Source organism: Pelodiscus sinensis, chromosome 3 (genome assembly GCF_052426305.1).
Source record: "Pelodiscus sinensis isolate ZL-2025 chromosome 3, ASM5242630v1, whole genome shotgun sequence".
Classification (NCBI taxonomy): Eukaryota; Metazoa; Chordata; order Testudines; family Trionychidae; genus Pelodiscus; species Pelodiscus sinensis.
The window spans coordinates 197036806-197052837 of NC_143054.1; the positions used below are offsets into that span (position 1 = coordinate 197036806).

The 16032-nt window shown below is 42.6% G+C and overlaps 1 protein-coding gene across 4 annotated transcripts in view; it reads left to right on the forward strand.

The window, feature by feature from the left end:
* Positions 1-16032, forward strand: part of RIN2 (Ras and Rab interactor 2) — a 128046-nt gene that overhangs the window by 51444 nt on the left and 60570 nt on the right. For all 4 annotated transcript variants that reach the window (XM_075925778.2, XM_075925779.2, XM_006118559.4 and 1 more), the window contains one exon: positions 7319-7411. In XM_075925778.2, the coding sequence (XP_075781893.2) occupies positions 7355-7411 (57 nt within the window). In that variant the 5' untranslated portion in view covers positions 7319-7354. Of the gene's footprint in view, positions 1-7318; positions 7412-16032 lie in introns of those variants that run through there.

Below are 16032 nucleotides of genomic sequence, written 5' to 3' on the forward strand. Positions count from 1 at the left end.
AAGGTTGTGAAGGAAGGGTCTCTTCTGTGGTATAAAAGTTGGTCAGCTTAGAAGCACAGCTAGTGTCTGTTTCTGTGTTATCTTAAAGCCAGTGTTTTATTTTTTTTTTTTGTGTGTGCTCTAAGGACTGAGGGGGAAAGTCTGGATAGATTTGTTTGGACATTGTCTGCATGAACGCCCAGAAACCCATCTTAAAATGTCATCAAGCTACAACAGCCAATCTGTTGTTAGTTTGTGACCTTTTGTCTACCCAGCCGGAAGGTAGCATCCGAAATCTTGCTGTTTTCATGTTTGTGAAACTATTTTGTGCATTACTTAGCAGTAACCCATAGAACTGTTGGTTCCAAAAAACAGAGGCAGATGTTATCCTGATGCCTTACATGATTCCTAGTTGCAGATGGAAGTCCTGTATTTCCTGGATGACTCCTTCCCTTCTGCTAGACCAGAGGGGGGGCAGCTGATCACCTGAAAAATCAGTTGGGGCCCACACACAAGTGAGAAGCAAAAGAAGAAAAATCAACACGCACTCAAAGCTCTGCATTACAAAAACTGAACTGATTTTCATTTCCCAAAAGCTGCCACCTCCTGCTTCTCATTTAATCTAAAGCACCTTTAAACAGTGTCTGACCCTTAGTATAACTGAGAATTCTGACCTTTGTTATAGGGAAAATAGCTGAAATTTTTACTCTTGTGATGTTTTTTTTATAATTAGTAGTTTTGCTGTAGCTTTAAACCTCTGTCACTGATAAAAAATTGTTTTTTTTTATTAGACTTCTTTTCTAATCTCCTGGTTATACAGTTCCATTTGTGCTGTTGTTTTAGGAGAAAGGCAGTTGCTTCTGCTAAATTGAAGGTTTTTATTCTTTACCTATTTCAGCCTGCTTCGCCCCTTTATTTGGATAAATGAGTGTATGAGAAAATGTGGCTCAGTTCACTGTGAAATGCTAGAGTTTGCATTGAGTTTACTCTGGACAAATGAAGCTATTTGTTTCTCTAGCAACTGGAGCAAATGTAACAGGATATTTTAAAGGAGGAATGGATGTAATTTAATGGGTCTGTTTTTCACAGAAACTAGAGGTACCCTAAGCCTAGTGGAGGCCTCTGTGTTACTTTAATACAAATAATAGTAACAATAGCAGTCATGGAAAAGTATACAGACGTGAAATACCTAGCAAGAAGAGTATACAGTTACTTTGTTTCCAGATGCTATTTGTTATTGATGCTGAATATAACACCTGTGCTTCTAGATGTACTAATTTATAGATCTTCACATTGTACATTTTTGTATTTGTTTAGTATGTGTCTGAAATCTTAAAACATGAATTTTACTATTGCCACTTACAGAAATAATATATATTTAAAAATAAAATCTTGGCTTAGTCTTATTGTGGTAGTATGTAAATATACTTCTGGTACAGTAAAATAGAAGACTAGATTTCCTGTGAAAGAGTTGTTTCTGGCCGTTTTATGTGCATATGTAGAAAGAAATGTGTAATTAAATTACAGGGCTCAGAAGTCTGGAGTGTAACGCTCCTGGAGTCTGTGGTGTTGCATAGGGGATGACTTTAAGGGGACACCATCAACTTGAAATTTGCATTTCTGTCTTGCATTTATTTTTTCTGTGATTGTGACAGGGACCCCCTGATTGTGACTGAAGAGAAAAGATATAAAGGAAATAAATTTGTTTTATTTCAGTTTATGTACGTTGGACCAAATCCTCAGTTGGTGTAAATAAGCAGAGTTCTGTGTGAATTCAAAATTAGTATCTGCATCCGCATTTGTATCTGCAGAAATGAGCCGCAGATATCTGCCTCCACAACCCTGGATTTGCAGGGCATAGCTCGATTGCAGTCAGAGCCAGCAGAGGAGCTGAGTTTCACAATTAGTTGATCCTCATTTGTACTTCCTGCTCAAGCACTGCTGTGGGGATGACTGAGAACTTGTATACGTGCCCCAGATCAGATTCTTCCACTTGATCCTCTACTGTGGTAGAAACCCATTAACCCTTCGGAGTGAAACTGGGGTCTATGCTTGGAGCGCTGGTAATAGTGCAGTTCACCTCTTACTAATATGGGTGCGTTATCAGGAAATTACTAGCCGGGGATATGATCTTGTGGCCTTTTACTAGAGCACTTTCAACCACTTTGGTATTTTTCTAGTGTTGTGGTCTCATATGTTAGATTCTCAACTCAGGGAGCTTCTTGGAAGTCTCATTGTAGACCTTACCACTTCTCATCTTGCTCCTAAATTTGTGGGCTCTGGTAGCTTTGCACCAGAAATTGTTCATAGAATCATAGAATAATAGGACTGGAAGGGACCTCGAGAGGTCATCGAGTCCAGCCCCCCGCCCTCAAGGCAGGATCAAGCTCCGTCTACACCATCCCTGACAGATGTCTATCTAACCTGTTCTTAAATATCTCCAGAGAGGGAGATTCCACCACCTCCCTTGGCAATTTATTCCAATATTTGACCACCCTGACAGTTAGGAATTTTTTCCTAATGTCCAATCTAAACCTCCCCTGCTGCACTTTAAGCCCATTACTCCTTGTCCTGTCCTCAGAAACCAAGAGGAACAAATTTTCGCCTTCCTCCTTGTGACACCCTTTTAGATATTTGAAAACCGCTATCATGTCCCCCCTTAATCTTCTTTTTTCCAAACTAAACAAGCCCAGTTCATGAAGCCTGACTTCATAGGTCATGTTCTCTAGACCTTTAATCATTCTTGTCGCTCTTCTCTGCACCCTTTCCAATTTCTCCACATCTTTCTTGAAATGTGGCGCCCAGAACTGGACACAGTACTCCAGCTGAGGCCTAACTAGTGCAGAATAGAGCGGCAGAATGACTTCACGAGTTTTGCTTACAACACACCTGTTGATACAACCTAGAATCATATTTGCTTTTTTTGCAACAGCATCACACTGTTGACTCATATTCAACTTGTGGTCCACTATGACCCCTAGATCCCTTTCCGCCATGCTCCTTCCTAGACAGTCGCTTCCCATCTTGTATGTATGGAACTGATTGTTCCTTCCTAAGTGGAGCACTTTGCATTTCTCTTTATTAAACCTCATCCTGTTTACCTCTGACCATTTCTCTAACTTGCTAAGGTCATTTTGAATTATGTCCCTATCCTCCAAAGAAGTCGCAACCCCACCCAGTTTGGTATCATCTGCAAACTTAATAAGAGTACTCTCTATGTCCTTGATGTCTGCCTCTAGCGAGCTGGCAACAAGTTTTGGGGTCATGTCTTCTTTGCGGATGTTCTTGTCAGGATGCCAGAAAGAATGGAGATGGCAAGAAAAGGAGAGAAGCAGTGGATCCTAGTGGCTGTGAGAAGGTATTGGAGGAGTAACAGCTTGTAACTGTTGTTTTAGTATGCTAGCCTGCATCCATGCGGATTAAGTTAGTAGCTCCCATGAGAAGCTTGCTCTTGGTCTGTCCTACGCGTGTAGTCATGCCAACCTATTAATCTTCTTACAGCTAGTGAGCATTCCTGGTGAGCTTGTATGCTTGTATGGGGATCAAGTAACAGAGAACACTTGAACTATACCTCATGTTAACTCACTAGGGAAGACAATGCTCCTCAATTGGAATTTGGAAGAATCTCTCTCTTTTTTGGGATTCGTCCCTAGAGTTTGAGGGCAACAGGAATCCTGGGGCATTGAAGGGTGGATGGAAGAGTTGAGAAGTCCCTTCTGTGCTTCATGGAGCTCCCAGACTCCTGCATATAGACAAAGCATGACCAAAACCTTGGAACTGATCTTTCCTCCAGGGTCATACATACATAACGGTCTGTTTCTACGTGGTGGTGTTAGCATTGTAGTAGCACCTAGAAGCCCCAGCTGACATCAGAACCTCAATGTGTTAGATGCTGTATGTATACATAGTATTCTTTCTGGGCAGTATCTGTCTACCTAGAGAAGAGGGACAAAAGGTGAGAGAAGGAGAGGTTTTATTCCTGTTTTACAGATGGAGAACTGAGGCACAGAGATTAACTAGTCCAAGTACAGGTTGAAGATCTCTAGTCTGGCACCCTTGGGACCTGACTGGAGCCAAACCAGAGAATTTGCTGACCCACAGGAGGCCAATATTGTTTGGCAGCATTACCAGCATTTCCACTGCACACTGGGCTCTTAGACATTTAGGAGAACATTAGCACTATCTAACCACACTGCACACTGAGAGCCAGGACTGCTTGCTGTTAACAAACCTTTAAGGGGCTGCGGTAAAGTTGGTCACATGCATAAGTGGACATCCTGGCAACTAAAATCATGCCAGACCATGAACGTTGCTGGACAAGAGAGGTTCAACCTGCATCACTCTCTCTAATGAAAAAGTCCCTTATTTTATTAGCCCAGTAATATAAATAATAAATAATGAAATTTAAACAAAACAAATCAGGGTTTGCTGTTTAAAGAGTGCTCTGTCAAACTTAAATCTTTTAAAATTAGAAAAGTTAACCCATGTTTTTAAAGAGTGTACCTGCTTCCAGCTGCTCCCTGGGGGCATGTCTACAGTGTAAGCTCAAAGTGCAATTTGAAGCTCAAGGAAACCCACACCAACTCCAACTAAGCTAGCACACTAAAAACAGAAGTGTAGTCATGGTGTCAGAGGTGGGTGGGGACTAAAGATGTTAAATTGCAAGTCGATGGAAACTCAAGTAGTAGATAGGCGCTTCCGCATTCCTCCTTTGAAATGTACAAGAGCTGCTGCTGGGGCTCTTGTACATTTCAAAGGAGGAATGTGTAATTCCATGTGCAGCCCAGGGCCAGCAGGAAGTCCCGCCGACTCCAGGCTGTGCACCTGCTTTGAAATGCACAGCTTTGAAATGCACAGGAGTCCCCAGGCTCCACAGCGCTGCCCCTTTGAAATGCTGAGGCGGCGTTTTAAAGGGGCAGTGCTGCACAGCTGAGCTGAGGATCAGCTGTTCGGCAGTTGTCCCTTTGAAACACTGCTTTGGGGTTTTAAAGTGGCAGTGCTGCACAGCTGATCCTGGGCTCAGCTGTGTGGTGCTGCCATTTTGAAGTTCCCCTTCTTCCCCTCCCATCCGTTGATGGAGGCAGTAGGCGGGAGGAATCGACTAGTCAACTGACTATCTGATAAGCAAAAGTGGCGAGGAGTCCTGTGGCACCTTATAGATTAACCGAAGTGTTGGAGCATAAGCTTTCGTGGGCAAAGACCCACTTCGTCAGATGCATGTGGGTCTTTCCCCATGAAAGCTGAGGCTCCAACACTTCAGTTAATCTATAAGATGCCACGGGACTCCTTGCCGCTCTTGCAGATTCAGACTAACACGGCTACCCCTCTGATATCTGATAAGCGTTTGCTTATCGGATAGCAGACTAGTCCTTAACGTCCTTAGCGAGGACAGCCTTTCCAAATAAGAGTCCATCCAAGACACTAGTTGCATAGCAGGACAACTAGCCCCTCTGGATAGTTATGCTGCTGGGGCTATACTTCAAGCAACAGTGCTAAAAATAGATCAGAGCTAGCATACCTCTGTCTCCTTTTTCTGGAATTTACATCTTCTTCGCTTTGAGGTGTAAGAAGCACCCTGGTAAACCAGTGGAGTCTGAGTTCAGTTTGATTAAGTGTATCACATTCAAGTTTCTTATCTTAACCTCTGAAGCGTGGAAGATAAGATTGAAAGTCTCTTGAAAATGGGCTGGTTCATGAGTTTTCCAGTCCTTCTCTAATGTTCTGTACTTGCAGATTAGCTCTAGAAATGGGCAAAAGTTCAAGGTGGGGCAAATGGTAAGCTTCCTGCTACATGCTAAAATTAAAAGAAAATGCTCTATTTTATACCTATACCCACTCGTCTTTTTCTTTGTAGGTCTTTTCTTTTGCTTCTCTGCTCTTTTCAGTTACCCATTTACCGTATTTATCTCCTCTTTCTTCTTTGATCTTGATCTTTGCCCTTTTTGGGTCCTTCTAATAATGCTAATAAAGGAAAGCAAGAGAGGCTGATTTTTTTGTTTGTTTGTTCATTTTTGTTTTTGAGCTCGCAGAAATTTTTGGCTCACTGCAACTTGCACTCAGACTTAAACTGCAAACTTAAACTGATGCACTCAATTTTTCACTTACATTTATATCTAATCTAAATCTTACCATTTTCTGTGGCATATTTTGCACATACTTGTTTTGGTGAAATAATTAGGTGAAAACTCCAACATAATCAACTGCTGTAATTTAATGAAGGGGGAGGATGAGGGTGAGTGTTTTTTTTTTTTTTTTTAAACTTCTGGTGAAAAATGATTACGAGTGACTGAAGATTTTGGCCTGTGTTTCGTTCCAGATTTTGTTTGCAGAAAATACAAACTTGAGTCAATTGAGATTGTGTTTTTTAAACACTGCTAATCAGTTAAATATATTTATGGATATGTGCATATAATAGAGGGATATTTGTGCAGAGGGGCTGACAGAATTGCTGGGCCCCTAGACAAGGTGGCTCTCAGCACCTCCTGGGTGGCACTGTGTACCTCCTCCTCATCCCCCACCCACTCTCCCTCCCCTCCTCTCCCCCCACCCCCGCTGCCAGCCCTTAGTATGTCTGAACCGTGACTCCCAGGTCTCTGGCAGTGATGTAAAGGGCCTCGGACTCAGGCTGTCAGCCCTGCTGCAGCTGCCAGGAGGCCCAGGCCCTTTTGAATAATTGATCCCCAGGACAGTTGCATGTTTCTCTCCCCACCCCCATCAGTGGGCCTGTGTTTGTGTAAACATTATATTCTGCTGGATAGTGAATCACATTTTATTCAGCTATGGGAAAAGGTGATATCTTTGTAATTGCACCTCTATATAAATTTCTCTGATGCAAAGGTCAAGTTATTTCACTCTCTCTTAAAGTAGGAAATGTTTTCCTCTCTTACATTTACAGTAACTTGTTCTGTCCCTTACTGGTGATATTTTTTTCTCTGATCAGCTACATTAAAGCTGTAATCTTTAGAAGCGGATTGTGGTGACATCTAACATTTGTTCTATTTGTACTTCAGACTGAGGTCAAGCAAACAAACAAAGCAATCATTATGTTTTAGCATTCTTTTTTAATGAGTGCATTAAAATCCTCTCAGATCATTACACGATCAGTTGTGAAGGGGATGGGGGGGGGGGAACGGAACTTCTAGTAGCTGTCTTTTGGAGCAGTGCAATTTATAGGAAATAATAGACAAAAAGGATATGTAAGGGCTTTGGTGGGAAATCAATGGCACTATGTTGTTGACGGAAAAAGATCTTGGCAGAACTGTTGTTGTGACTGTTCCTGTGGCTTAGAAAGGAATTTCCTACAGACTGGACTAACCATTAAAAATGTCTCTACTTTTAGGAGTTCAAGACGTTCAGTGGAGTCTTCCCCAGGAAGATGTCGTCTGTGACAATGGAAGCCCGTTGTCTGGACAAGAGAGGAAGTTTCTTTAAGGTAAAAGGAAGATCGGATTTATTTCAATAGTTAAGACAGATATGCTTTGGAACGTACGGCTGTTTATAGTCTCACAGCCAGCTGCAGTGAACCTTAATGCTTTTACAAAAGCTATGCTGAGAGAAGTTGCCTTAGCACAGTTGAAAGTTTATCCTGCCTTCCAGCAGTTTAGGATTTTATAATTGAACAGATCAATACAAATGGAAAGCACATGGCTTTATGTGTAACTGATGCTGCAGAATATGCTAAACACCTATTGATATGTAAAGAGCCTTATTTGTAAATTGTAAGTATCTTACTGGGTGTTTCATTTTTACACGTTTTGAGGTCCAGCCCTTTCATTTGTGTGTGTTTTTTGCTATATACTCTGTGTGATATGTTCTGTGTAAGTATTTCTTGTGGCTTTCTCTGTAGTTGCTTTTCTCTCTTACGCACACTCTCTCTCTCTCTTATAGACCTTACAGCAAGGATTGCTGTAGTTAAAGTTACAAGACAATCTTTACTTTTTTTTTTCATTCTAATTCCTGGTTTTGCTTTGTTCATAATTTTTCTGAAAAACTCCCCTTCCATTCTGTGCTCCGTTTCAATCCATAGATTATTTTATGAAAACTTGTAGAAAAGCTCTGCATGGGTTCTTGATTTTTTTGTAGTATTTTTCTACTTTAACCAGACATTTAAGACCATTTTATCATCTTACTTTTTGTACTGATATCCTCAAATGATTGAACTTTTAACATTCTGTATTTCTTACACTGCCAGTCTGCAGTGAGGAATAGCTGTGTCAATTCTGAGACCATATTTCTAAATAACCAGTTAAAAGTGACCTGAAAAGGGGTTTTCATGCATTTACTGTTAAATAAGTTTTAAGCTATTGATCACCTGCAACACTATGGAATTACAAAAAACGTAATTGTGCAACACCACAGTCCTACAGTAACGCTTTTTTCTCCCACTAACCTTAGATAAATATTTTAAAATCAAAACTAGGAAATAAAACGCAACAACAATTTTTCAAGTGACATTAAAACAACGAATTTCAACACAATAGTCAGAAAATTGGAACAGTTACAGTTTTCATAGAAACACTGATGTACCCTCATTATGCATAAAGATATAAGAAGATCTAGTGGCTGCAAATTTGAGTTAGAAAAACTCACACTAAAAATAAGGTAGAAATTTTTAAGAGTCAAAATGATGAATCAATGGAACAATTTGCCAAGGATTATGGTGGATTCTCCATCACTGGCAATATCACAATCAAGGTTGGATTGTTTCTAAAATGGCTGTAGTCCAAATGGAAACTAATTCAAGGAATTCTGGTCAGACTAGAATATAACAATTGTTCCGTTTGGTATTGGAACGTGTGAATATTTTTGATTACTACTACAGTGGGTATCTCAAAAGTATACTTAATGTGCAGAGAACATACCAAGTTAACTTACTGTTGCTCTAACAACAGTATTTCTGGATTGTATTTCATTTTATGTTTTCTTTTTATTTAAGAAATTCTTTTTCCCTCCTGAAGATGATGATATAATGAGAGCTTTTACAGAGAATGTTGTTGCATGCTGGCATAAAAGTAATTAGTTTGGGATGTTTAATTCTGCTCCCAGACCAGTCTGTGCTACATCTTATACTCTTGGTAACACCACTGCTAAAATAAAAATACAATTTTCCTAAATGTAGACAGGGCCTGTAAAGTAGTGACTGAAATAGTAGGAGGTGTTGGTGGTGCTGAATTAATGTTTGGATTGTTTTTGTCTCAGAATGTTGACTTCCTGCTACAAACTTTGCTTCTTGACACCAAAGAGCTGGATCTTTCAGAAATAATGGTGACTGTCTTCTCCTAGCATTGCAGCCAACATAAATAAAAGGCTAAAATGTAACTGCTGCCTGGTACCCGCCATCTTGCTGAATCTTAAATGGCCCAGCCTTGCCCTTCTGTTCTGGCCACACCCTACTCTTCCCCTCAGCAGGTTACATTCCAGACATTTCATAGCTCTTGCTCTTCCCCCGCCAAGGCTGAAATCATCTCTTGCTGTCTAACGTTGAATCTCTCTCTCTGATCTGTACCTCAATACCTTGTCTAGAGAAGAGACATTAGATATGGCTAGCATGCCAGCAACATCCACATGCCCAAGAACCTCAGTGCTCCCAATGGTGCAGAGACGACGAAGACAGTAATTTGGATTCAATTTCCTTCCATCAAAGCTAACCTGGTGTGCCTCTTACCGGTGTCTGCATGGATGGGCATAGCTGACGTAATGGCTCCTCTGCTGTAACAGTCTTCCCAGAAGCCACTGCTGGGGGCTGTGACTAGGAAGGTATGCAGAGGACAAGAGCAGCAGTGTGGCAAAACTGCATTAAAAAAGCAGCATTGATACTTGCACCAGTGAAATTGCATCAGGTCAGTTCTAAGTGGATCAGTCCTCCAGAGAGGAAGCAGCGCTACAGTGTGTCTGTGGTACAGCATTTTGCACGAGCTTTCTGGTTAAATCTTGGTGATACTAGCAAATTCAGTACTTAAAATGGCACAAAAAAGTGTGTGGGGTGAGAGCATAGGGTGTCTCAATAGCCCCAAATCAGTCACTTCCTGCCTAGCAATTAATTCTTCATCAGCCATCAATTTTTCCCAGTCTATTCTGCCCCTCCAGCTAATTCCTCTCCCCCTCCTTACCCTAGCTCCTCCCTGGATCTCTTTATTCCCTTCTCTCAGGCTTGGAGGGAGGGGCGCTTTCTGCTCTCTTCTCCCCCTCACTTTGTTAGAGTGGTGTTGACCGGGGGGAGGAGAGCAGCGGAGGTAGAAAACTGCGCTGATTTCCTGCAACTGCCCTACCTACCCCAGGAAACAGGCTGAGGCAAGTAGAGAAAAGCAGCCAGTCAGAGATGGTTTTCCTCCAGCTGGCACTAAAAATGTGCAACCTTGAACTGTCCTGCTCGCCTTTTAGAAATGTTATTTCTTGAGTCTCTGATCCCTCAATCTGGTGTGCTTGAAACACTGAGCAAATGTCGGAAGCAGTGGAAAATATAGGGCTTGGGTATTTTAACAAATGACACACTGGTAACCGACACCTTATCGACACCAGAGATAACGCTAGAGCTTACATTGGTATTGCTGCACCACTGATGGAAAACAGGTACAAAATGTTCTAGTGTAGACAAGTCCCTGGATTCCAGTATTCAAGGTTCAAATAGTTGGGAGATTGTCCTCTTTCTCCCCTCTCTTTTTGTCCCCCTCTACTGCCCGCAAGCTGGATGAACGAAGGGCGGTATCTGTGAACTATGTGCAATATGAATGCTGGAGAGGTGGCAGTGGAGGGTGTTCAGAATAGTGCAGTGGGACATGTGGATAGGCAGGTCAGACACTATCTAGTCACTGTCCTGCAAGATGGCATAGAATCAGAATGACCTACAGTCATGGAGACATTAGAACTTCTTCTATAGGCAATTTTAGCTGGCATGTCAGGTAAAATTGTAATGCTATAGCCTGGGGTTTTAGAAAAGAACCTAAAGAAGTTAGGTGCCCATCTTCCTGTGAATTTCAAAGAGATTTGGATATCTTAAGTTCCTTAGAAAATCCCAGCCATACTAATCAAAAATACATATATATCTCTACAGCTATTACTTAAACAAAGTGCAAATCTTCCTTTTAACTGCTAAGATGGCAGTGTAGTTGCCTACGCTCCCCAGAGCATAGGAGCTAATAATGTTAATTGACAAAGCATCATGTCATTAATTTTCACTTTGACAGTTTCATAGTTTGTATGACATACTTACACTCTGAAATGCTCATTGGATCACAGAATTTGTCTGTCTATTATTTGGACACAGTCATATTAGGCAAGTAATTGGAAAACAAACGAGGCATGAGTTATTGGAGTGATAGCGCTTTTCCCCTTGTGGTAACTTACACAAAGCCTCATGTAATCAAAAATAACCAGGTTCATCTGGGGACAGAAATAGCTTCTCAGTTTTTGGAACACATTCTGGTTATGTTTTGCTTTGTAAAGACCCAGCTGTTCTTTTTATTTGTTGGCAATCAACAGTCTTTTTCATTTCAAGTGAGTGACCATGCAGTTCATTAATACGATCAAATTGCCTCCATTTCTCAGTGGTGTATAAAGATTATCTTCATACCTAATGCAAGCTGGTAGTTTAGGAGATTGAAGTGGGGAATCCAGTTCTGTGTATTGTCTACATTGATTTCAGTGGTGCTTAGGCACATGCATTCTGCTTTGCTGCATTGGGTCTTGATAAAGTGTGTGTGTTTGGTAAGGGAGATGCTCTCATTAGTTTATGTATAATTATTGAAAACTATCACTGTTTTCAGCTAAGAAAAAGACAACAAGACCACATGCTAACTAAAACACACGGAGACTGACCATTTTATCTTCTTTATTTTCAAGCCCCCTCATTGTAGGAGACCCAATTCTCCAGCTTCCTAAAGCTTCTTGTTGACACTATGGCAACATAAACAGCCATAACATCAATGTAACTAGTCACTGAAGATTGTTCTCCCTTCTTTTACCCTCCCTCCCCATGTAAAGGAATTTTTGGGTTGTACATATGGTTGCCAGATGTCCAGTATTCACCTGGACAGTCTGGTATTTTCGGCTCCTGTCCGGTTAAAAATTGAGAGAATACCGGACACTTAAAATGTCCGGTATTTTCTGAATTTTCCCCTAGCCAAGAGGCGAAAATGCCTGGCATCTGGCGACTCTACAAACACTCAGCGCCCAGCCTCTCTTCTCCTACCTACTCCAGTCCCCAACACCCCCAGCCCTCCTGACCCCAGCCCCCATGCTTACCTGGTTCCCCAAGGCTGCTGGCACAAAATGGCTGCTGGCCAAAAGACCTAGGGGAAGCAATGCTTTCCCCTGGGTCTTAGTGTTCCACCGCTCCCCTGTTCCTATCCCTGCACTCATTCTTAAAGGAGACATGGTGTTTTAATGCTGTTTAATTTTAATTTTTGGATTTGGGGGCAGGGTAGAATTTTTGGAGTCCTTGCTCCCCCCCCTTTTTTTCTCAACAACTTTGCCCCCCCCTTTTTTCCCCCTTCAACAGAATTTTTCCCCTTTTGGGGGGGGGGGGAGGGGAAGGGAAGGTGTTCAGTATTTTTGTTTCAACCATCCGGCACCCCTTGTTGTACAGGCACCTCCCAGCAGCCTTGTCCACTGGTATGTGGGTAACTAGACAAAAAAGGGTATGATTAGTGCATCTGTATTCCCTTGTGATTTCTAGCTACCTGAATCTCCCCTTACAGCATTAGCAGCACTGGAACTGGGTTATGGTTTTGTGTGTGTGTATGGTGGGGGAAGGGGAGAGGAGATGAGGGTTGTGTTTTTTTTTTTTTTTTTTTTTTTTTGTTTTTTTTTAAAACAACGGCTACTCTAATTTTTGGCAGAGACCAGTCCTAGTAGGTAGGTGGAAGGCCTTTGGAATGGACAGATGGGAATGCAGCTGAAAGCTACCTTTTCATTCCCCCAGGAGAATTATGCTCAGGATCTAGGCTAGACCATCTTGGCAGCTGCAAACAATCTGTGTATGCAGGCTGGCTGCATTCCATTTGCATTGTACAGTTGGAGAGCAGATGCATTGGTGACTGCAGCAGTAGTAGGGAACCTTTTTTGGGTCAGAGGCCACTGACCCACTGAAAAATCAGTCGGGGACCGCGCACAAGTGAGAAGCAAGGGGAAATAAGAGACAAATCCTCACTGATGTAGTCCCTGAGAACTAGAAAAGCACTCCCCGCACTCCCCTCGCACCCCAGAGCCTACTGGGGCCCAAGCTAGTAGATTTTCTGTGCTTCACCCCCATAGGGAGGCAGTGTGGGGAAGGAGGAGGGCTGGAGCACCAGTATGGGATCCTCAATGCTGGGTGGAAGCCCTGGGTCTCGGGGGCCAGATCCATGGAAACTAGGGGCTACATCTAGCCCCTAGGCCTTAGGTTCCCTACCCCTGATCTACAGGAATGTTTCCTTCTCTTTCTCCACATGTGAGGTCATTAGAGCACAGCTAAGTATCTTCTCTGCATCTGGATGAGTTAGGCAAGAAAACACTTTGCAGTTCAAAGACGAATCCTATAGCCTTTTCTCTTTTTATTACTGCTCCAAATATTTTACTTTTTTGATTTCTTTGTGTTTGGAGCACGTGTCAGAGACATTCATGATGTCTCCTGAGAGACATTTCTCAGAATGTCTTTCCAGATTTACAGCCTGTCGTCATGGAATTTAGGGATATTTTGCTATTTTATTTTACGTTTATTCAAGTTACATTTGCTCTCTTGCCAAGTTTCTGAATGCTCTTAAATCTATCAGGAGTCTTTCATTCTAAGTACCTTTTACTATATATAAAAAGAAACGACAAATTAACAAAAAATGAATCAACTTGTTCTAGCTCAATAATTTTGCAATGGTCTCCATTGTCATAGCTTCTGGGCATCTTGCGATTTTTAATCTTCATTCTTCCAATGGAAGAAGATGGGGGAGATATTTCTATTTCCATTTTACAGAAAGACTAAATGACTCATCCCAAAACCCCAAGATTTTTTTTTCAGACCAGGTGATTAAATCTTCATCTCCCTACTCCCAATAATTAATACCTAATTATTGGGTCATCCTTCCCCTTTGTGTGTCTCCATCATTAAAACATTCTTAGGGGGACCCGTCTCTTAATGTCTGTCTACTCGGAAACGAAATAGTTTCTAAGACTTGCCTGTTACTTAATCAGATTTTAATCCACAACAGAGTTAAATGTTACCAGTCCAAGGGAGGAAATATTAAAAATTCCTGGCTCACAGCACAAATTGCAAGTTGCTGAAGTACGTGAAAACTTCAGTCTGTACAGACATTGGGATAAGTCTGCAGCTAGGAACTAGCAAGCATTTGGCCATCACTGGCTTTTTGCCAGGCTCTTATACAGATGCCCTTTGAGAATTGCTGCACTCTACTTATCAAAACAGGAAGGAAAAAGCTGTGGTGCCAGGCTCTAGAAAGAATGAAAAATGGAAATACTGGGGGGGGGGGGAAGGAGCAAGTGCAGGGAGTTGCTTCCTGATTAAGTACAGCATGGATCCTTGTTTTTAGGTCATGCTTCCTTTTCAGGTTAGAAATGTTTATCCTTCTTTTCCCATCTTAGCTGTTTTAAAAGTCTGAGTGTGATCCCCTGGAAACATTCAGCGGTGGCCACTACAGTTTATCTTTGAAGTATATGATGAGTAACTTGGAAGTTTCATAAATTCATGGAGAACTTTCAGTTGCGCTGCAGTACAGAAACAGGTAATGCAGCTGCCATGCAAATGTAGGAATCATTTGTGTTTTTTCTAACTGCTGTCCTGCAGTAGCCATCTAGACCAGGGGTTGGCAACCTTTCAGAAGTGGCATGCCAAGATTTAACTTTCCCCATCCCCTCAGTGCAAGACCTGACCCCTCCCATCTTGCCCCTGCATCCTTCTTCACCCCTCTCTTGCCCCCACATCCCTGTGCCCCCAGCGCACACACCAGCAGGGCAGCAGTGCTGGGACTCGCAGGCCCCTGGGAGCAGCGCTGGGGTGAGGAGGGGCCAGTGGGGCAGTGTCACTTCTCTGCCCAGTCCAGCTCAGCCCAGCCCTTTCAGCTCTGGGGCTGGGGCAGGCAGAGCCTGGGGCTGTTTCCAGCCCCCTGTGGGACTCTGGGGAAGGGTCTCCCCACCCGCAGGGAGCAGCTGCAGCTTAGCCTGGACCCTGGCACCCCACGGAGGTGGCAGCCTGGTCACTCCAATCTGTGTAGCAGTCTCAGCCCTGCCCCCTCCCAAAGCAGGAGGCAGAGCCTGTAGCGGGGGAAAGGGAGTGTTAACCCCTTTGCTCGGGGGAGCTGCACGCCCCAGGGATGCGGAGCCCACTGCGGGGTCATGCCGCTAGCTCCACTTGCTGGGCTGCCGGCCCCTACACCATGCTGGACGTGCCACAAAAAATCATCTTGCCTGCAACTTACGGTTCTCGTGCCATATGTTGCCAACCCCTGATCTAAACAAAAGACAGCTGTTTTGCAACACTGAGGCTTCTTGCACCAATCTAATGGATAGAAAGACTCATCTTTAAAAAATCAATGGTATGGACCTCTTTCCAAGGGGTATGTGAGACTAGATTATCCACTGTGGCTGCATGCCTCTAGACGTAGAGCAGCAGGTGATGAAAGGACGACTTCTTGGAGATGGTTATAGGTCCCTGATTCTGTGTTGCTTGGACCCAAAGTCTGTTAGAATAGCTTAGAGGCTGTTTTGACTTATGTCACTGGTAGAAAGCAGAATGGAAGGGCAATTTCCTCAGATCAGGAACTGAGGAAACTGATGTTCATGAATGGCAGTAGTCTATTCCATTTGTGGATATACCATCTGCACCAGTCTTCAAAATTCAGGCCTATAGGATGAATATTGTTGACTCGCATTAAGCATGATGGGATACAATACAAAAGAAACATGTGTGGTTTTGAGTTACTTGTATTTTGCAATGTCATTCCTGGATTTTGAGAGTATAAACAGTACTTGTGGGTATTTTGGGTAATGTTTGGAATAGGTTTTGTTGAGCAATTTCATACTGGAGAAGAGTTCTGTGGCTGCTGATGTATACTATGTTGTTATGCTAGT